This window comes from Typopeltis vanoorti, chromosome 21 (genome assembly GCF_054136105.1).
Source record: "Typopeltis vanoorti isolate ZY-2024b chromosome 21, IOZ_Tvanoo_1.0, whole genome shotgun sequence".
Classification (NCBI taxonomy): Eukaryota; Metazoa; Arthropoda; class Arachnida; order Uropygi; family Thelyphonidae; genus Typopeltis; species Typopeltis vanoorti.
The window spans coordinates 100,817,254-100,840,964 of NC_143569.1; the positions used below are offsets into that span (position 1 = coordinate 100,817,254).

At 34.9% G+C, this 23,711-nt stretch overlaps 1 protein-coding gene across 1 annotated transcript in view; it reads right to left on the minus strand.

Annotated features, from left to right (window-relative positions):
• The window catches only part of LOC150095149 (uncharacterized), a 206,381-nt gene that overhangs the window by 47,825 nt on the left and 134,845 nt on the right, over positions 1 to 23,711 (minus strand). The window contains exon 14 of the mRNA XM_090411207.1: positions 19,656 to 19,737. Within this exon, the coding sequence (XP_090267333.1) occupies positions 19,656 to 19,737 (82 nt within the window). The remainder of the gene's footprint in view (positions 1 to 19,655; positions 19,738 to 23,711) is intronic.

Below are 23,711 nucleotides of genomic sequence, written 5' to 3' on the forward strand. Positions count from 1 at the left end.
AGAAATATATTTGCTAGTACTGGGGAGAGCAGGCTGCCCATAGCTAATCCTGGGTTTTGTTTAAAGATCCTGTCCTCGAATCTAAAGTATCCTGAGTTGACACAGTGGGAGAGTAAGGCAAAGAATTTCTTAGATAATTTATTCTTGAGGAGATTGGGAACTTCCTGGGTTGGAACATTTGTGAAAAGAGACTATGTCAAAACTTGTCATTAAATATGATTTGTTTAGTTTGAGGTCTTTGATCTTCAAAACGAAGTCAGCTGAATTTTTTATATAAGTTTCCTGTTAGGTGTCTTAAGGAGGAGATGAGATATTTAGACACGTTGTAAGTTGGAGAGTCGATATCTTCAACTATTGGTCTTAGGGGAGTGTGGATTTTATGGATCTTCGAAAGACCGTATAATCGTGGGATTAAAGGGTGAACAGATCTGAGAGAAAGACGGATGTGTCTTGGTAATTCTGAAGTAGCTTTTAGAAGATTGTTGGTTCTGTTATGAAATTCTCTTGTAGGATCATTATTAAGTTCAGAGTAAGTGTCTGTCTCCAATAATTCAAGGATTTTGTTATGGTAGTCAGTTTTGTTCAGGATGACTGTGGCATTCCCTTTGTCAGCTGGAAGAATTATGATATCTTTATTCTTCTTTAAGTTGTTAATGGCTAATCTTTCACTATGAGAAATGTTATCAGTAGAGAGTCTAGCATTATTTATCGTGAATATAGCTTTCATACGTAGAAGGTTTGCTTCTTGGGTTGGCAGTGAGGATGCAACTTTTTCTATCTTCATGAGGAAAAGTTCTTTTGGAATGGAAGTAGGTGCGAGAATGAAATTGAAGCCCTTTGCAAGAACACTTTCTTCCGTCGATGAAAGAGAATGGGAAGATTTGTTTATAACTACTTTTTTTGAAAAGGTAGAAGCGTAATGAGACAAGGAACGATCTTGCATGCATCTAAGATAATTGAATTTTTTGATAAGTTTAATTTTATTTGCGTTTTGGGATTTTGAAGCTCAAAGAGCGCTAATTTCTTTTGTTTTGTTCCGAGATAGATTGTTCCCAAATTGTCTAGAGAATTACTTAAGCGGTTTTCTAGTGAAGTCTTCTTAGAGAAAAAAGAAACTAGGTTGCGCTTAGTGTCTACGATATGTTCTGACAGAAGTTCCACTTTAGCCTTGTGGTAAATTCTTTGAGCCCGAGTTGTTTTAATTGATTCCTTGAAATTAAGAAAATGAGGTATGATGGAACTGCACTTACATCTTTTAAGGAAGACTAGTCTTTAATGAATAATCCAATGCTTCTTAAAGTTTTCTGATAATCCTTGATGAGAAAGTGTAAATCCTCATCATAAGGAGTAATGATATTAGAATCCATATTTACTCGGTTAAAATGATATGAAAATTAATAAAGTTTAAATGACTAAACACCGAGAATAATATAGAATGGGGTTTAATAGAAATACTACTAGTTTTGTCGATAAAACAACTTCTTCGGGTGTCCAAGTGCAAAGAATTACACTTCTTTCGTATATAATTCTTTGCACTTGGACACCTGAAGAAGTTGTTTTATCAACAAACTAGTAGTATTCCTATTAAACCCCCTTCTTTATTATTCTCGGTTTAGTCATTTAAACTTTATTAATTTTCATATAATTTTAACCAAGTAAATATGAATTCTAATAACATACATACATACATATATATATATGCAGGGTAGCTAGAAAGAAGACTATATTAAATGCAAAAGGAAGAAGTCAGTCAGATCATTTCATTCAACTGTTTCCACTAAGCTTACAACTATTTTGTTTCTCAATTCCTAATATTTTCACAGTGCAACTCATGAAAAAAATACAAATGGTAATCTTTATGAAGTAATATTTCATGAGATTAATTAATAAATCATGAAACTGCAGTTATTCTATTTAGGAATAACCTAACACCGTTTGTTATCTTTTTATAAGACAGCCATGTTATCTTTTTATAAGAAAAACAAAAATTTTTTATTTTTGTTTTTCCTGATTTTACCCCAAGGGTAAAATCAGGAAAAACAAAAAAGATAAACATAAAAACAAATAAACTCTTTTTGTTTTTTTGAACCAATAACAATTCAAAACTAAGTATATGTGAGATCATATATTCAATTTACAATTCAATTCAAATTAATGATTGCTGGCATAGTTTAAGTCAGTTGTGTTGGTTTCTGTTTACACTACCATATAAGTGAACTTCACTAAGTTCTTTGAAACAGAGAGATGGATAGTACCATTGAAAAACAAAACAAAACCCATTAATGTTTATAGCTTTTAGTTAGCCTATGTACCCTTGCTATGAGCAGTACATTTTATAGACACCTGGGCACTTTTAGGAAGGACTACTGTATCGTGTTTTAATGTTAAGTAGTTATTTTTTCAAAATGGCCAGCAGGCCATGGCAAAGAGCTCTGCAGACTCTGGTACCTACATCTTGCAGAATAAAAAGCACGCCATATCAATATAGTACAGAAATAGTCTGTATTATATTTGTTTCATAAAATACACCTCATACGATAGAGAAGATTAAGTTCTTTGTATCTTCATCTTCTTTGCATGAAGTCAATCAGTTTTTTTAGCATAGTAATAATGATGAACTTTTGTCAAGGGTGGTGGAAAGAGTCAGCATGAAGATATTGATAAAAGTTTTGTATTTTTGGAGAGGTTTATACAGGAAACAATTATTTATGTGAATGACCTATGTGTTAACTGCTCTTAGTTCTGGCCTGTTACTAGTTCAAAAAAAATCAAACTTATTATTTTCACGAGTCTATAAAATGCAAAAAATATATTTTGGTTTTTTTTCTAATTTTTTCCCATATTTACTCTAAGATGCAGTCAAATAAAAAGTCAAGAAAACATGTCGGTTATTCCTGAACAAATTGTTACTTTTCTGAGAGTATCTCTTGATCTATCTAGTCACCAAATGTAAATATGACTGGCCATCCCTAGTTTAGATTAATATGAAAATATTTTTTTTCTCCACATCAGAAAGCCACTATTTCTTGGCAGAAATAAGAAACTAGTCTAACATTTGACTCAGTGCATCTTCAAACTTAACTTCTGGCTTAAACTGCTTTCAAATTCAAATTTCAAATTATAATATGCACAGCATATTTGATATTTTTCGGCTAGAATTTTGTGATTTAAATGCATTTTGCATTTTCTTTCATTTTGAATGTAGTTAATAGTGAAACATTTCACTCTCCACACAACTACAGTTAGCACCATATCATTATCCCAATAACGTTGGACATAAAAAATAAAAATAAAAAACACACATTGTAATAAATAAGCATTATTTGCAAACAAGTTGTGCTTATTCATTATTCACAAAAAATGAGAGAAAATAACTTTTATATCATATTACAGAATAAGATATTTTGCTTTTCTGAAAGAAATGTATACATAACTATTAGAACAAAGAAAGGAAAACAATTACAGAATATTATTTCAGACAATTTACAAAGAGTAGCATTACTTTTAAACATAATGTTACTATTTACAAGAGACATCTAAAAGTAGGCATTTATCATAGATTCTCAGGATAACCATGTGTTGAAGCCAAAGGCTGAGAAACATTCTGAGCTTGTTCTGTAGGATGCAGAATTTCCTCCATTGCTGGACAATGAGAACGAGGTCCAGGTTCAGGAGTGTAAGTAAATGTGAGTCCAGTTGAATAAATGATGCCATCATTTCTTACTAAAGAAACAGGAACCTAAAATAGATACTTTTTAAATTAATATAACAAATTCTCTTGCACCCAGAGCTCACTCTTACAAAAATATTATGAACTAACATTGATGCATAAAACTAAGGACTTAAATAAGCTCTATTATAGGAGATTTATTTTTGGTATTTTCATACCTAATTGACAACAATAATGCTCAAAATAAATAGCTTAATATTTGGTTGGTGCCAATTGTTTTTTTAATAAAAAAAAAATAAAGCAGACATATGAACACAATTATAAATACATAGCTGAAATATTTCTGTCAGCTGTATGAATATGACTTGCATCGATTCTTTTTTCAAAAACAATAACCTACTGTTTATCCCACCTTTAAAACAACAACCATGTATGTCAAATGGTTTCTCTGTAGAGCACCATGTAATATTACTTCAATTATCTAATTCTTCAATTATCGAAAATTGCCATTTTGATTACTGAAGGATCAGATAAATGGAAGATTAGTGTAGATACACAGCCTCCATAAGCCAGCTTTGATGGCAAGTTGGGTGCTTCTTGTGAAATTGACAAACAAATCAGTAAAGACTACATTCTATGAACAGCCAAAGGAATGGTGATTAATTATGATAATGAATCATATTCATTTTAGTTCATTTACCTAAATTATTAAAATATGATCTGGTAAGAAAAAAAGTATGTATTCATTGTAACCAGTGCTTTGTTAAATAAAATAAATTAAGCCAAATCATCTGAAGGGATACATCAGAACAAATAGAAGAAAGTGTAATGAGATGAAAAAAGCAATCGGAATGGATAAGATGAAATGGTTAGAAGCCCAATGCAACAATATAGAACAGTACTATGGAGAGCATAAAACAAGGGAGGTATACAAAATGATCAGAACCATTAATAGAAAGTGGCAACCAAAACAGACCACAATTAAAGATGAAAAAGGAAAAGTACTGATGAATAAAGAAAAAATTGTACAGCGGTGGAGACAAGATACTGTAGTGAGTCATATGAAGAAAAACTAGATTCAGATAGCATTGGGAACCTGACTGAAGAATTGAAGCAGATATCATCACCAGGTAATGAGAATGATACGGACATTTTAAGAGGAGAGGTAGAAAAAGCAATAGGATAGCTAAAACACAACAAGAGTCCTTGTAATGATAACATTACTGGATTACTGGAGAAATGATTGAATATGGTAGTGAAAGTATGGTTACAGAAATGCACCAACTATGTAATATGGTATGGAAAGAAGGGAAAATGTCAGAGGAGGGTGAAATCAATATTAGTAACATTATACAAGAAAGGAAATAAGCTAGAATGTAAAAATTATAGAACAATTGCCTTGATAAGTCACCTTGGTAAAGTAATGATGATTATATTGACAGAAAGATTGAAAACACAATTGGAAGCATACCTTGCAGACGAGCAAGCAGGATTCAGAAAGGATAGAACTACAATTCAACAGATTTTGACAATGAGGTTAATAGCAGAGAAAGCTAGGAGAAAAAACAAAAACATATATACTTGCTTTGTTGATTTTCAGAAAGCATTTGACAATATTGACCAGAAAGTGACATTAGCAGTTCTGGAATCCTATGGAATTGATAAAAAAATAATAGCTTTATTAAAAGATGTTTATCAGAATGCAGTTACAGCAGTTAGAATAGGTGATGATTTGGGGAAATGGTTTAAAACAAACAGAGGTACTAGACAGGGAGACCCAATATCACCAAGCATTTTCATCGCACATTTAGAAAGAGCAATGGACAAACTAAAGGAAGATGCCAAAGGAAATCTGTACATGGAATGAGAATTAACAATCTGAGATTTGCAGATGACAATGTTATTATTGAAGAAGATGAAAGAGAACTACAAAAAACACTGAAACTGTTAAATGAGGAAGGGAAGAGATTTGAACGTGTTATGAACTTGGAAAAAACAAAGACAATGGTATTTGGTGAGTACAACATGAAACAAACGATACAAGTGGATGGAACTGATACAGAAAATGTAGAACAATTCACATATTTGGGAAGTAAACTGACATATGACTTGGACTGTAAAAAAGAAACAAAGATCAGGATTGCAAATGGAAGAACAAATCTCAAGTCCATGGATAACATCTGGAAAAGTAAAGTGATCAGTCTGCAAACAAAACTAAGAGTACTGGAAACATGCATCTTCAGCAGTGTACTGTATGGATCTGAAACGCGGGTAATAAATAAGAAACCAAGAAAAAGAATTTTGGCATTTGAAAGAACTGGTTACAGGAAGATTCTAAGAATAGGATGGGTACAGAAAATCACCAATGAAGAGCTCTATCAGAAGATACAACAAAAACAGAGTCTAATGCAGAAGATTATAAAACAGAAGCTGCAATTATTTGGACACATCTGTAGAATGAGGGAGGACCGGAAGATAAAGACATTTATGTTTGGTATTTTGGATGGTTTAAACAGAAGAGGTAGACCATACAGATAATGGATAGATGATATAAAAGACTGGTGTCAAATGGGTGTACAAAAACTGCGAGACTGTGCACTGGACAAAAAAGGTGGAAGAAGATAGTGAAGCAGGCATCGGACATCAACGGGCAGTGAGCCCATGGTTCGTGATGATGATGATGAAATCATTAGTACTTCAGCATCATGTTAAAAGAAGGAGTTCATGAAAGTTTCTAACAAGAAGTCAGTGCAGAGAGAATCACAACTGACTAGAGAAGTCACAAGATTGGATGCATAAGTTGCCATCAGTACACTAAGGAGATTCTTGTATTCGTTAAACTGTATGAGAAGCTATCCTGAAGTATAAGGCTGCCATTATTAGCTACGTATCTAACTATCATTACAACAGAGTAACCAAAAAAGCTGCATTTCCCATCTACAGTTGTTGTAAGTACATGAAGATCATCTAGCATGCTACTTATTTTATGCTTTTACTTACCCACTTCCCTTTAACATCAGTTTTAAACAATTTAAATTAATCAGCTAACTTAATCATTCCTTTTTCACATTTCAGTAATTAATGAGTAATTTATTTTCAATAAAGAATAATCCCTAATATACTTTAATTAAATTGCAAGAGTATACCGTATTTGCCGGCGTATAAGACACACCTTTTTCCTTTGAAAATAGGTCTGAAAAACAGGGTGCGTCTTATACGTCAATACTCAGTTTTTTATTACTTTCATTCCTGGAAATTTTCTCTGTTCCGAGTTAAGCGATTTCTTTCTTGCAGTGTGTGTGAGAGCATTCCAGTTATATTAGTTATGTATTCCAGTTACTGGAGAACATTCTAGTATTCCAGTTATGGATAGATAACATTTGGTCTAGGCACTCTGTTGAAGAAGCCTGCCCTGCTAGTATGGGATTAGTTTCGTTCTCACAGAATAAAACAGAATATGTTAAAAATAAACTCAAGGAATTGCAAACTCAGTTAGCTGTAATTCCAGGAGGTCTAACTAGTCAGCTTCAACCTTTAGATTCTGTATTAATAAATCATCATCATCATCATAAAATTCCTGACAGGTACCCTCAAGGGGTGTACAGGATATGATAGTACTACATGAAAAATTTACATCATTACTAACTTCCTATCTACAATTTTCCTCTAAATCAGTCTGTTACTTGTCAAGACTATTATCAGATTTTATATTTCTATGGTCTAAGGCACTTTGTACCGTATCAATCCAACTATATCTTGGTCTTCTTCTGGGTCGTTTTCCTGCCAACCTGGCAGAGAACACTTGTTTTGCTAATTTTTCCTCGCCCATTCCATTTAAGTGATCATACCACCTGAGATTAGCTCTGTTGACAATGTCCAGTTCTTTCCTAATATCCTCACTTTTAATATGATATTGCCATTGATGCCATCTGTTCACGCCTATAATCTTTCTCAGGACTCTCATATCTGCAGTCTCTAGTCTTTGGTCAAGTGTTTCACTTCTGACCCAGCTCTCAGATCCATAAGTTAAAACTGGTTTGAATACTGTCTTGTATACAGAATTTAGTGTTCCGACTAATTTCTCTCTTATTCCATATGAATTTATTCAATTGACTTCCTACCATACCAGCTTTGGTGATTCTGTTATCTATTTCCATATTTAATTTACCATCTTCACTAAAAATCGTGCCTAAGTAGTTGAAATGTTTCAGTTGTTCCACAGGTTCTCCGTTCACAACGCAGTTGTCAATGATACTGCCTATTTTCATTGTCTTTGTCTTTTTATTGCTGACCTTCATACTGTATCTATTACAACAGTTATTCAATTTAGTCAAGGAATCCTGCAAACTTGCAAAGGATTTATTTAAAAGTATAACATCGTCCGCATAAAGCAAAGAGCTGACATTAACATCTCCAATTCTGATATCATGTTTAATACCACTTTCCTTGATAATGTGATCCATATAGATAATGAATAACAGAGGGGATAATGTACATCCTTGTCTCACACCAGATTTAACGTTAAACCATCTTCCTGTACTTCCTTCAATTCTAACTGCTGACTTACAACTCAAATAAGACTAAGTATTGCTTGATATAATGTCCCATTGACACCATATAACTGTAGATTGATTAGTTTCTCTCTTGGCACCTTGTCATATGCCTTTTCCAGATCAACAAAACTTGAATACAGACCTTTGTTATATTCCCATGCTTTCTCAACTATTTGTCGTAAAGTGAAGATCTGATCCTGACAGCCTCTATTTGGCCTGAATCCAGCTTATTCTTCACCAAACTTTTCTTTCACAATTCTTCTCAACCATTTCTCAAGTATACTCGCATAAATCTTGCCAGGAACACTCAGTAGGGAAATACCTCTGTAATTCTCACATTCAGTTTTATTTCCCTTTTTATATATGGGTACTATGAGAGCTCCACTGCAATCATTGGGAATTTGCCCCCCTGTCCAGACTTTTTGAACTATACAGTGCAGCCACTGTAAGACTTTTATACCACCATACTTCAGCATTTCTGTCGAATATCATCTACTCCTGCTGCCTTTCCACATTTCAAAAATTTGATGGCTTTTTCTACTTCAAGTATGGGTATGTATTCCTGACTGCATGCCTGGTCAGTGTGTTTTTTATCACTGTGCTATCATCACTGCTTGTTTCATTTAGCAATTTTTCGAAGTAGTTATGCCACACTTCAAGGATATCTTTTTTTCTCCTATTTTCATGTCACCTTTATCATCTCTAACTCTTTTTCAGCACTCTTTCCTCCATTTCTAAGCTTCTTCAACAACCTACAGAATATTTTGCCACCTTCTTGATATTTATTTTCTATTTTCTTGCCAAAGTCCTCCTATGACTTTTGTTTAGCTAGTTTTACAGTGTTAAGCTTTCTTACATTTGTCTCTGTATTCTCTAAGAGCACAAGCTGACTTATTTGCCAGGAACTTTTGATATGCTTTCTTATTTTCCTTCGCTGCCTCTTTAACTTCCTGTGTCCACCATGGACTTCTGATTTTTCTATCCTTGCAGACAACCTCACCACATGCCTCTCTGGCTGAATCAATCAGGGTTTTCTTCAAGGCTTGCCAATGAATCTCCAAGGTTTGGTTGCTGTTCTCAAACTCTTACATTTTTTCTTCAATAAGCGTTATGTATTTTAGTCTACAGTTCACATCTGAGAGTTGCTCAACTTTTATTCGCTTTAAAAATTTCTTACATGTTATTCTTTCAATATGAAATTCAGTTTTATCCTGCTCAAAACTAAATAGTGATTGCTTCCAATTTCAAATCCTCTGTACACTCTGGTGTCCTGCACCAGGGAGAAAACATCACTATCAACAATAACATAGTCAATGAGACTTTTCTTATTCCTTGCCTCTTCTCTCCATGTGAATTTGTGCACATTTTTATGTTGGAACATGGTGTTAGTAATAACCAGTACATGTCCTGAGCAGAAATCCAACAGGTATTTGCCATTATTATTATTAGCTTTGCTCTTTTCTATAAATTTTCCCAAAATATTTTTGTATGTCTGACAATCATTTCCTACTCTGCTATTTAGATCCCCAAAAGGGACCAACTTTTTATTTTTCATTGTGTCAGTTGCTTTTTCTAAAGCATCAAAAAATTCCTCCACTTCTACCTTAATAGAACCTATTGTGGGACCATAGGCACAAATAAGTCTCATTGTCCAATTCCCCCATTCCAATATTTGCCCACATCACTCTACTTGAGATTGCCTGCCATTCAAGAAGATTAGCTCGTATTTTGTTTTGAATACTGTGGCTGTTCCTTCTTTTCCTTGATTATTATTGCCTGAATATAACATTTTGTATTTATTGCTCAGAAAGATCTCACCAGTTTTTGTCTTTTTTATTTCAGTCACCCCTATTATGTCGATCTAGTACTTATCTAATTCCTCAGCTAGCTCCATTTCTTTACCATTCAGGCTTCTTATGTTGATAGTACCGATCTTTAACTCCAGTGATGTTGAGTTGGGGTGTGCTTTCAGATTTGTTCCAGTAGCTGACTTTCGCTGTTCACCCTGGTTCTCTGGTAAAAACAATGAGGGCCTTGGAAACCGGGCGACGCCCCAGCCAGCATGAAATTTTGTCATGTTGTACCATCATTTTGTATATTGGTTTAAGCCAATAAGAATACAATTTGGTCAGCTAAATCTCAAATTGCCAGCCCATCCTCGTTCGTTCAGTATCCAGGTAGATACCCAACAGGGTGCACTACGAGACGGCGAGGATTGACATTAGGTCAGAAGCCCTAGTCGGTTCTCTGCATTCCTTTAAAGGCTATGTGGAGGTCGCCTCTCAGTTATACAGCTTTGACCCTTATAAGGGATTTATGAAAGAGAAGTGGAACACTGCATCCAGAAGACTAAGACTGCTGGATGCAGTCTTCAGATTTTGAGGTTACACCATCAGGAAGAAGCCTAGCATTTTGCAAGTTTGTGAGTGAGTCAAAGTTTCATGGGATGCTGTGAAAACTGAGACAGTGGTTAAATCGTTTAAGAAGTGTAGCATTAGTAATGCACTGGATGGTGCAGAAGACAATTTGTTGCATGAAGACTCAAATTCTGATTCAGAAGAGGTTTCAAGTGTCTCTTATTTAGCTCTGGAGATGAATTTCTGGGTTTGACGAAGAAGATTAAAAGGTGGGTACTCTCTCCTAGTTAGATTAGGTATTTGTTGAAAGTAGATCTACTTATTACTTTATATTTGAAATACTGTAAATTCATTAGAATATTCAATGATAAAGTTTTTTTCCTAAAAAATGCGTACAAAAAGGGGGTGCGTCTTATACGCCAGCAAATACAGTAATTTAATGTATATATATTAGGTAGCTGATGGTGTTAACATCTTTCACTGTAATAACTATCTGTTAAATCTACTACACACACACACACACACACACACACACACACACACACACACACACACACACACACACACACACACACACACACACAGTATAATAAATTTAGTTTAATCCTTGTTTAATATTTTATCCAAGTGTAAGCAAACAAAGTTTGCACCTGAAAATATCTTCAGGACTGACGTAAGGTAGTGCACCACCAGGCAACTCCGAGCAAAGGTGGACCAAATTCTCATCACTCCTTGTCTCAGTATCTCCCATAATGCAAAGCACATCTCCTTGCAGACATGTATACTGCTATGTATTAAGGAAAGGGCCACTACCCAGACCGGTTTCAACATTTATTGAGATCTCGTCAGTGGGAGGCAGACCCAATGTGGAGAGATCATATTTACCTATAGGAGATGCCAACAGGTATACTACCTTATTATTGAATTACTCTGGATTTAGAGAAAGATGTTGGAAGTTTATTTTTCACTTGGTTAGACTATAATAAATTTAGTTTAATATTTTATCCAAGTGTAAGCAAACAAAGTTTGCGCCTGAAAATATCTTCAGGACTGAGGTAAGGGGTAGGGCAACACCAGGCAACTCCGAGCAAAGGTGGACCAAGTTCTCATCGCTCCTTGTCTCAGTATCTCCCATAATGCAAAACACATCTCCTTGCAGACATGTATACTGCTATGTATTAAGGAAAGGGCCACTACCCAGAGCGGTTTCAACATTTATTGAGGTCTCGTCAGTGGGAGGCAGACCCAAACGTGGAGATACTAAGGCAAAAGCAATAGGAGAGGTCATATTTACCTTTGCTCGGAGTTGCACTACCTTACCTCAGTCCTGAAGATATTTTCAGGCACAAACTTTGTTTGCTTACACTTGGATAAAGGATTGAACTAAATTTATTATAGTCTAACCAAGTGAAAAATAAAGTTCCAACATCTTTCTCTAAATCCAGAATAATTCAATAATAAGGTGTAATAAGTACACCTGTTGGCAACTCCTATAGGTAAATATGTCCTCTCCTATTGCTTCTGCCTTAGTATCTCCACGTTTGAGTCTGCCTCCCACTGACGAGACCTCAATAAAGGTTGAAACCGGTCTGGGTAGTGGCCCTTCCGTTAATGCATAGCAGTATACATGTCTGCAAGGAGATGTGCTTTGCATTATGGGAGATACTGAGACAAGGAGTGATGAGAGCTTGGTCCACCTTTGCTCGGAGTTGCCTGGTGTTGCACTACCTTACCTCAGTCCTGAAGATATTTTCAGGAGCAAAATTGTTTGCTTACACTTGGATAAAGGATTAAACTAAATTTATTATAGTCTAACCAAGTGAAAAATAAACTTCCAACACACAAACACTAAGTAGGGCAGGTATAGTAAACTTTAAAAAAAGGACAGCTACATGTGACAACAATTGACAACTTCCAAGGCAAGCCTAACATTAATTGCTGGAGGCTGTTGCATCATCGCACTTGAAGACATATTTATCCAATTCAAGCACTGAATTGGATAAATATGTCTTCAGTGCTTGACTTCTTAATTGATGAAGTAAATATTACTAATGTGGCCTCTCACATTATTCTTAAAAATTCATTGACATTTCTAAGTATGCTATATGAAACCAGCATCAGCTTCATTTCATGCTAATTATCAAGTCATGTCATTTAGTCTATGCATTATTGCTGTATCATAGTAGATGCATTAAAGGATCAACCCAACTATCAATAAGAGCTGGCATGATTGATCCCTGGAGATATTGTGAGTGATTTATTATCAATTTTAACTGTAACAATAATTTGTTGCAAATCCATTGACATCAAAACAGAATGTTATCATAAACATTTTTTCTTTGTCATTAGTGTTTCGAGCATTTAAACTTTTTGGATCTGTCTGTGACAAAAATGAAGAGTGCAGAATATGCATGTGGACATTTAAATGTTATAATTTCGATAGCAGGAATTGCTGTCATGCATCTAAATAATACTTTTAATATTTTATAAACTGAAAGAATTTTATTTTATCACTGAATTATTTCACCTTTTACATCTTATGTCTAGTATATGTTACAAACATATTCGGGTTCGTGTATTTTAGTTGCATTTCTGCAAGACTTTTCATCACTCTTATTATTTATTTTTCCTATTTGTCATAATAATTTTAGTTTCATTTATCTCTATTTAAAACATAAGCTTTATTTATAATCTTCATATTTTTAATTAAGCAACTGTCTCTGTCTTCAATCCTTTCTATTTAATCTTTATATTTTAGTTGCACACACACACACACAAAAAAAAACTCTGAATTTATTTTAAATGTATTTTTCTTAAGATGGCCACACTAAGTACCACCCTCTTTAGCTGTGATCTGCAAAAATGGGCAAGCATTTTTAGATTTATTTTGTTTGTTCATATAAAAGTTATTTCTAGATAAATTTCATTGAAATTCAGTATTTGAAATCCTTGCAGAAATTTGCTGATCTCATGGCAAAATTATACACAACTCTGATCTAGCTGGAATTTAATAAAATTTGGATTTAGGGTATGTGTGTGTATTTTTTTTTAAACATTAACTCCACACACAATAAATCACAAAACTTATAAAAGAACATACCACACCATATGTGAGTAAATGATTAGGGAAAAAAAAAAGGAATGGGTTGTGTTTACTGAACAGATGGAGGTCATAGTCCTTGGATGAAACAGTATGGGGAAAGGTCTATGAATTGACCTTTCCCCATACTTTCCCCAATGCTGAATTGTGTATGGATGTTAATTATAGCACTTTGAGTTTTTATATTTTTTTAAAGGAAAGTGGAAGAATGGCCATGGTCAGTTTGGTGGAGCAGCACTCATTAAAATACCTAAAAAAAAGACATAATGCAGAAACAGTGTTTATGAAAGTAAATGAAGGGCATCTGTAGGAGAGGGATCACCTGTTAAATGGACCACCCTCTTTGCCAACTTTAAAACAGTATTTTAAAGTTGGCTGAATGTGAAATATTTTCAAGGAAAGCCCTAGATGTGCAAGTTTAGTCCAAGAAGAGAAATTTGATCTTGACTAAATATTTCAATATTATCAAAAAGTAGGGGGAGGAGGAACAGAAGCGAGATCTTTGCTAAGAGAAAGAAGAAAAGACTGCGTTCTAGTAGCACTGAATTTCACTAAACTATCCCCCACTTCCCTGATAAGATGATCAGTGTTTAAGAAATTAGTTTTGAAGAATAAAAGAAAGAATAGTTTTGAAGAACTTGAAGCTTAGCCAATGCAGTAAAGTTTGTCCAATGCAGTAAAGGAAAGAAATCTGCATGGACACATACTAGAATGTATTTGTTGTTCAGTTTTGGTTTTAACCAGATGAGTTTTATCAGCATAACACTTTGAATGATTGCAATAATTTAGATGGTATTTAAGAGTTGTGTGAAAATGTATGGAGTTGTTTCAAGTTTGATTTCAATTGGGCAATTTTAGTAGCAAAATTCAGCAAAACAAAATTATATGTATCTATAGTACATAATTCAAAATACACCTTAAAATTTATAGATGAGTACTATGATGAGTAATTATAGAAGAGTACTATGATAGCTATATTCCAATCATCTGAAATTCAACATTCTGACTAGGTCTTCTAAATTATGCAGTGTAGCTACTATAACTTTTATACCACCATATTTGAGTATTTCTACTTGCATATCATGTGCCTGAGCTGGTTCTCCACACTGCAGATTTTTGACAGCTTATCCTACCTACAATATGAAATTTACTCATAACTGCATTCCTCCTGGGTATTTTCTACCATTGCTTACTTCATTGGCTGGCCTAATTGATCTTCTAGTTGAACTGCCCTCCCCTCTCCAACCAATAGGCTGCAAGTTCAAATCCACTGTAGGTGTAGATATTATGAATATCTTAAGTGTCAGGTGCATGTTATTGCCTAGAAGGCACCAGACAAAAAGGAAAAGATGGTCTTCGCAGAAGATCTAAAAAGCAGTAGGAAATGAATACCCAACATATAGCAATGTTGTAGAAAAATTTGGAGAAAAGAGCAAAGATAATAATAACGATAGATACCTCCTGTACTTCTGTTCAGGTATTCTTGTCTTCCCTCCACGTGCATTTCTTTATAAAATTCACATGGAGAGAAGATAAGATAGGGCAAAATACAAGAAATAAGTCTTACTGACTATGTGATTACTGATAGTGAATCTTAACTATCTGATTTTAATTCTGAACCTGGTTCAGAACATGAGTAGGTATGGAATTTGAAATAGGAAGTGATTACCATTTAGCTATGAACAGGATAAAAATGAATTTTGCATGGAAACTATGTCAGAAAGTTTTAAAAAAGAATCCAAGTGAGGCAGTTTTCAATGGTGAACTATGCAAATATTATCCAAAAAAAATAAAAAATTGCAAATAAGAACCAATCTTTGGAGACTGTGGTATACTTGGAAACAAATATTGAAGATTTAGCCAGAGAGAGAGAGAGAGAGAGAGACTGTGTGTGTGTGTGTGTGTTAGCAAATAAGTCAGAGTATGCTCTGAGAGCATACAGAGAAAAATATGAGAACAAAGCATTGTGCAAAAGTAGCTAAACAGAAGCCACGGGAAGACTTTTGTAAGAATATAGATGGTAAATATCAGGAAGGCAGCAATGTGTTTCAGTAGGCAATTGAAAAAGCTTAGAAATAATGGAATAAAAGGGATCAAAGATGATAAAGGTAACATGAAAACTGAAAATAAAGATATTCTAAATTAAACAAGCAGTGACAGAATAGCATCAGAAAATATTCAAAAGGAATGCAGTTAGGAGTGCATGTCAATATTTGAGATAGAAAATGCCATCAGAAACTTGAAATGGGGAAAGGCAGCCGAAGTAGATGATATTCAACCAAATATATTAGCAGAGAAATTCCTCTGTAATTCTCACATTCGGATTTATTTCAATTTTTATAAATGGGTACTGTGGGACCTCTACTATAATCATGCAGAATTTGACTTCCTGCACTGCATAATCAGAAGTTATGGTCAGAAAGCTAAATTCCAGATGACTGATTCCAAATTCCTAGTACCCATCTATAAAAAGGGAAATTGTGTGAGGCCTGGAGAAGTACAAGCTGGGTTCAGGTCAAATCAAGATTGTCCTGACCATATTTTCATTTAAACACAAACAGTTGAGAAATCATGGGAATATATCAAGAATCTGTATTTAAGTTCTGTATTTCTGGAAAAGCATTTGAGAAGGTGCTAAGAGAAGAGCTGTTCAACATAGTGTAAATGGGACATTATATTGAGCAATGCACAGTCTATACGTGAGTTAGCAGTTAGAACTGTAGAAAGTACAAGAAGATGGTTTGATGGAAAATCAGGTATGAGACAATGGTGCAAGCTATCTCCACTGTTATTCATAATCTATATGGATCACATTATGAAGGATAATGACAATAAACCTGATATAAAAATTGGACATGTTAATCTGGGCTCTTTACTTTATGCAGATAATGTTACACTCTTAAAAATAAATCCAGTACAAGTTTGCAGGATTCTTTAACTAAACTAAATAATTGCTGTAACAAGCATGGCATGAAGATAGAAAACTTCAACTGCACTGAATGGAGAACCTACAAAACATTTCAGTTATTTAATCACAATTTTTTGTGAAGAGCAAATTAAATATGAAAATAGACAAGGAATTATCAATTCTAGTATGAGGGAAATCAACTGATTAAATTTATAAGGAATAAGAGAGAAATTAGAATCCTAAATTAGTAGTATGTATACAAGACAGTTTTAACTATTGGATCTGAGAACAGAGTTAGGAGTTAAACAGATGATCAAGACTGGAGATTACAAATATGAGAGTTCTGAGAAAAATTAGAGGAGTAAACAGGTAATATCAGTGGCAGAATCATATTAAAAATGGAGATATTAGAAAGTAACTTGATAATGTTGTTTTTATGCATGTGTGAACAGAGCTAATCTCAAGTGGTATGGTCACTTAAACAGAATGGGAAAGAAAGGATTATTAAAGCAGGTGTTTAATGCCAAGAGCAGGAAAAAGGACCAAGACATAAGTGGATTGATGCAGTTAGATGTGCCTGAAGACTGAAATATAAGTGCTGACATATACTGGAGTCCTAGCAGATGACATACTGATTCAGAAAAAAATTATTGGTAGGATGTTAACAATAATGTTAACTTTCATGTTGTGGTATCATAGTATCCTGTACACCTCTTGAGGGTATATATCAGGAATTTGATGATGAAAACGAGATTTGATGCCAAATCAGGTGTATGACAAGGGTACACATTATCTCCACTGTTATTCATTATTTCTATATAGATCACATCATGAAGGAAAGTGTTATAGTCCTAAATAAAGTCAGTAGAAGTCTCCAGTATTCCCCACCAAACTGAATAACTATCATAAATTTAATATAAAAATCAGCAATAAAAAGACAATGACTACAAAAATAGGCAGGAACACTGAAAACATCAACTGCATCCTGAATGAAGAACCTATATAACTAGTGAAACATTTCAGCTTTTTAGGCACAATTTTTAGTGAAGCAGCTGACATATGGGAATAAAATTAGCAAAGTTGAATTATGGAGAATTGATGAATAATAAGAGAGAAATTATCAAAAGCATGAAAGAAAAAAAAACAGTATACAAGACAGTATTCAAACTAATTTTAGTGCTGATTTAGCAGTAAAACACCTGATCAAAGAGTGGATACCACAGATATGAGAGTTGTGAAAAAAATTAGGGGGGGGGGGTTACAGATGGTATCAATGACAGAATCCTATTATTAAAAATTAAGATATTAGGAAGAAACATGATATTGTTAGCATTCAGGAATGTGTGAGCAGAGCTAATCTCAGGTGGCATGGTCACATAAACAGAAAAGGAGAAAAAGGATTATCAAAGCAGGTGTATGATGCCAAGAACAAGAAAAAGACTTAGAGAAAGACCAATATGTAGGTGCCTTAGAAGACTGAAATATAAGGTCTGATAACAGACAGTGGAGTTCTGAAAGATAACAGACTAGTTTGGAGGAAAATTAGTATAGGAAGTTAGTAATAATATAAACTTTTCATGTACTAACATAGTATTTTGTACATCTCTTGAAGATACATATCAAGAATTTGATGATGATGATTCTTAGTTGCACATTAATCAACTATTGGCTATCAACGTCTTCAGGTCCTGATACTATCTTTTTCTTCCACCAACTTGCCTGGTTGGCTGAAGTTAACATATCTGCCTTCCAACTAGCAGACTAGAGGTAAGTTTGAATCCCACAGTGAATGCATTTAGGTGTGAGACCACTGACATACTTACTGGAAGTAGCTTGAGAAACTTCCATGCTTGATCTTGAGAGTTGGGTTTCCAGATTATGTAAAAAAATAAATAAAAAAATTAATGCTAAAGCATTCATTTAAGCAAGTTAATGCCATGCCTGTAGTAATTAGTGACTGGAATCCTGGAGACTTACAATCCTAATTATTATCACACGTTAGTAACAAGTGTTATGTGGGTCAAATGTGTACCATCCATATTCTTGTGATTTTTAGACCTCAATTATTGTTGAGATTAGGATGATTGATCAGAATTTCAGAGGCTTCTTTAAATTTGCATTCATACCAAGTTTTGATATGATGTAAGGAGCAGTGCCTTTCCAATCTATTCTGTGCAGGGTCCAGGGTATGATCAGAAAAGCGCAATTTTTCATAACTATTAAATTTGATATGTCATTTGTGTTGCTTTCCAGATAGAAATAAAAGAAATGGAGGGTTGAAGTGGGGCGATTTAGGACAGGTAACCTCCTTGGTCACCTGTCCTAAATCCTCTGGATTTCTGTTGGTGAGTCCTTTGAAATTGGTGGTATACTATATCCTAGTGGGTAATGTTGCTGAATTGCAGGATGTCGAATATGCATACACAGTTATCAGACATCAGCCAGAAACTTTTGGGTATAATGGTGTCTGTGGTGAGATTTCGATAGCTACATAGCTGGTAACAGAGGTCATTTTGATCTCAGCTGCCAGCTTGTCTCTTCTGCCAGTTAACAAGCGATTTATGCTTCTTTGCCTTCTATTTGCATTGCAGGTTGTCTGCGTTTATGCTGCAGCTACAAAGGGATGTATTTCAGAAATGCAAGGTTTCTGGACTTGTGTTTGTCAGAATGTTTTCATTAATTTTCATTAATTTGCGTTTATGCTGCAGCTACAAAGGGATGTATTTCAGAAATGCAAGGTTTCTGGACTTGTGTTTGTCAGAATGTTTTCATTAATTTTGTCATGTAGAATATGCCTTTATTATGGCAGGTGTGAAACTGTCCAGCATCCACACACATATATTAAAACAGCAAATTCAACTAAAAGCTATAATTTACTAAAATTTGTTAAAATTATTAAATTGTTGGATTCTAAAATAATATATATTCATAAAACTGATTCTCTCTCTCTCTCTCTGATACACAGCAATAAAACAAAAATTCTCCATTGAACCTTGTTTCAAACATTAAAAGTATGAGACATAATGAAAACAGTAATAAATAAAAACTTGCATACACTTGTACATACCTGAGTTGGTTGACGAACCCACTGCCATCCTTCACGAAATGTTGAGATGTCAGGAACAACACAAAGAATACTTTCTTGACACCTGTGGAATTGAAATAGTTAATATTATAATTAAAAAACGAAATGGCAAAGTGTACTATACAAATGGAATATGTAGTTTTCAAAGATATCCCTTGAAAACTACTTTTGTACATTTTGAATTTTTTTTTTGTAACTTTAGGGTTTTATTAGCTTATTTAATATCAAGATATGTATTTTAAGACATATCACATATTTACTTATTTCACCATGGTGAAATAAGTAAATACTTGCTACTCTCCAACCAGAAGGCTGTGGGTTCAAATCCAGCCATGGGATGGATGTTTATGATTGCTTTTAGGTGGGAGATGCAATTCAACAGCTTGTGTGCGAGACCACTTCCCTATATAATGGAAGCCTGAAGTGGTTTGAAATAGTTCGATGTTCGGTCTCTACGGCAGGTTTCTGGATTGTAAAAAATATATTAATATATATAAAAAAAAAAAAATAAAATAAAATAAAAAATCAGACACTCATGGTACTAATGTTCTATAAGTTTACAAGTTTTTGTCAGTGAGAGTCATAAAAAAAAAAAGAAGCACTAGCAAATAATGATCCCTAGATAATCTTTAAGCAGCTTGTCACTTCACATGACCTGTTTTTAATGCCTGTTACATTCCATTTATGATGGTCTGGTACCAGCTGGCATTGGTTGCAATTCATATTAGTTACCATTATACTCAGTTTGTGCACTTCTTATGATTTTTAATTCAAACAGAGATGTGATATATAATGATCAATATTTCTAAACTTAATTAAATAATTAACGTTTGGTAGTTTATTTTTCACTTGGTTAGAATATAGTAAATTTAGTTTAATCCTTTATCCAAGTGTGAGCAAACAAAGTTTGCACCTGAAAGTATCTTCAGGACTGAGGTAAGGTGGTACACACCAGGGCAACTCGTTGCAGGTGGGGCAAGCTACTAATACTCCTGTCTCAGTATCTCCTATAATGCAAAACACATCTCCTTGCGGATATGTCTAATGTTATGCATTAAGGGAAGGGCCACCACCCAGACTAGTTTCGACCTTTATTGAGGTCTCTTCAGTGGGAGCCAGGCCCAAGCCGAGATACCAGGCAGAAGCATTCGCAGGTCATCTCCACCCATAGAAGTTGCCAAATGGTGTGCCACCCATTTTTTAATAAATTACTCTGGATTTAGAGAAAGATGTTGAAAGTTTATTTTTCACTTGGTTAGAATATAGTAAATTTAGTTTAATCCTTTATCCAAGTGTGAGCAAACAAAGTTTGCACCTGAAAGTATCTTCAGGACTGAGGTAAGGTGGTACACACCAGGGCAACTCGTTGCAGGTGGAGCAAGCTACTAATACTCCTGTCTCAGTATCTCCTATAATGCAAAACACATCTCCTTGCGGATATGTCTAATGTTATGCATTAAGGGAAGGGCCACCACCCAGACTAGTTTCGACCTTTATTGAGGTCTCTTCAGTGGGAGCCAGGCCCAAGCCGAGATACCAGGCAGAAGTTGCTCCACCTGCAACGAGTTGCCCTGGTGTGTACCACCTTACCTCAGTCCTGAAGATACTTTCAGGTGCAAACTTTGTTTGCTCACACTTGGATAAAGGATTAAACTAAATTTACTATATTCTAACCAAGTGAAAAATAAACTTTCAACATCTTTCTCTAAATCCAGAGTAATTTATTAAAAAATGGGTGGCACACCATTTGGCAACTTCTATGGGTGGAGATGACCTGCGAATGCTTCTGCCTGGTATCTCGGCTTGGGCCTGGCTCCCACTGAAGAGACCTCAATAAAGGTCGAAACTAGTCTGGGTGGTGGCCCTTCCCTTAATGCATAACATTAGACATATCCGCAAGGAGATGTGTTTTGCATTATAGGAGATACTGAGACAGGAGTATTAGTAGCTTGCTCCACCTGCAACGAGTTGCCCTGGTGTGTACCACCTTACCTCAGTCCTGAAGATACTTTCAGGTGCAAACTTTGTTTGCTCACACTTGGATAAAGGATTAAACTAAATTTACTATATTCTAACCAAGTGAAAAATAAACTTTCAACATCTTTCTCTAAATCCAGAGTAATTTATTAAAAAATGGGTGGCACACCATTTGGCAACTTCTATGGGTGGAGATGACCTGCGAATGCTTCTGCCTGGTATCTCGGCTTGGGCCTGGCTCCCACTGAAGAGACCTCAATAAAGGTCGAAACTAGTCTGGGTGGTGGCCCTTCCCTTAATGCATAACATTAGACATATCCGCAAGGAGATGTGTTTTGCATTATAGGAGATACTGAGACAGGAGTATTAGTAGCTTGCTCCACCTGCAACGAGTTGCCCTGGTGTGTACCACCTTACCTCAGTCCTGAAGATACTTTCAGGTGCAAACTTTGTTTGCTCACACTTGGATAAAGGATTAAACTAAATTTACTATAACGTTTGGTAATTTAGCTGTTTTTGCTGAGCAGATGGTGTATCTACTCTACAACCAACTGGCTGTGGTTCAAATTCTATGTGGCAGATGCTTATGAGTCTAAATGGTCGATAATTTTCATTATCTTGTGAAACCACCATAACAACCTGTATATAAGACATGAAGAGGTTTAAAAAAGTCCTATGTTTAGTCTCTAGAGTAGGGAAATCAGTTATCTAACACTTTAATCCATCTGTCACACTAAATAAACAAGAGGTTTACAACCTTTAATAAATTTAGTTTATCCAAGTGTGAGCAAACAAAGTTTGCACCTGAAAATATCTTCAGGACTGTAGCAAGGTGGTGTAACTGTTGGCAACTCGGAGCAAAGGTGGACCAAGCTTTCATCACTCCATGTCTCAGTATCTCCCACCATGCAAGGCACATGTCTGCAAGGACATGTATAATGCTATGCATTGAGGGAAGGGTCACTACCCAGATCGGTTTTGACCTTCATTGAGGTCTCGTCGGTGGGAGGCAGACCCAGAGGTGGTGACACTAAGGCAGAAGCAATAGAGAAGTCATATTTACCTATATTGAAACCTATATTTACCTATAGTGATGAGAGCTTGGTCCACCTTTGCTCCGAGTTGCACCACCTTGCTACAGTCCTGAAGATATTTTCAGGCACAAACTTTGTTTGCTCACACTTGGATAAAGGATTAAACTAAATTTATTATAGTCTAACCAAGCGAAAAATAAACTTCCAACATCTTTCTCTAAATCCAGAGTAATTTAATAATAATGTGGTACACCGGTTGGCAACTCATATAGGTAAATATGACCTTTCTATTGCTTCTGCCTTAGTGTCACCACCTCTGGGTCTGCCTCCAGCTGACAAGACCTCAATAAAAGTCGAAATCAGTCTAAGTATGTGGCCCTTCCCGCAATGCATAGCATTATACATGTCCGCAAGGATGTGCTTTGCATGGTGGGAGATACTGAGACAAGGTTTACAACCATGTCTCAGTATTTCTTGAATTGGATTAACAGAAAAGAAAATTGCATGGATATTCAAATTAAGTAAAACATTTAAAATTCTTCTTTTCCTTTGCCTAAGGTCTTAGATCTATTGTGACAACATTCATTGCAATTTGTCTCCTCACAGTTTCCTTAGTCTTCCATATGGCCTTTTTTTTTTTTTTTTTAACTTTTGCATTCAGTAAATATTTTTTTTCACATTCCTTTTTCTTGTTTGCTATACATTTATTTACTGGCTGTAAGCTACATTTTTTATATATTTTTTATATGATTGTGCTACCTTCAGGCAATTGGACTTTTACTTTGTTTTCTGTTATTCCTTCTGAATTAATCTTTGTAAGTATTCAAAATTCATTGCTTCTGTTGTTTTCATATTAATTCAACTTATGTCCAATTGATTGCCTGCTAATCACAAGTGTAGGTTAGTTAAATGAAATATTATTTCTTTTGTCCTTGTAACTCAGTGGACATGGCGTTTGCACACCACAGCACTTGGCTGCACGAAGGAAGACTTGGTTTCAAATCTAGTTGGTGACTAGAGGAGATTT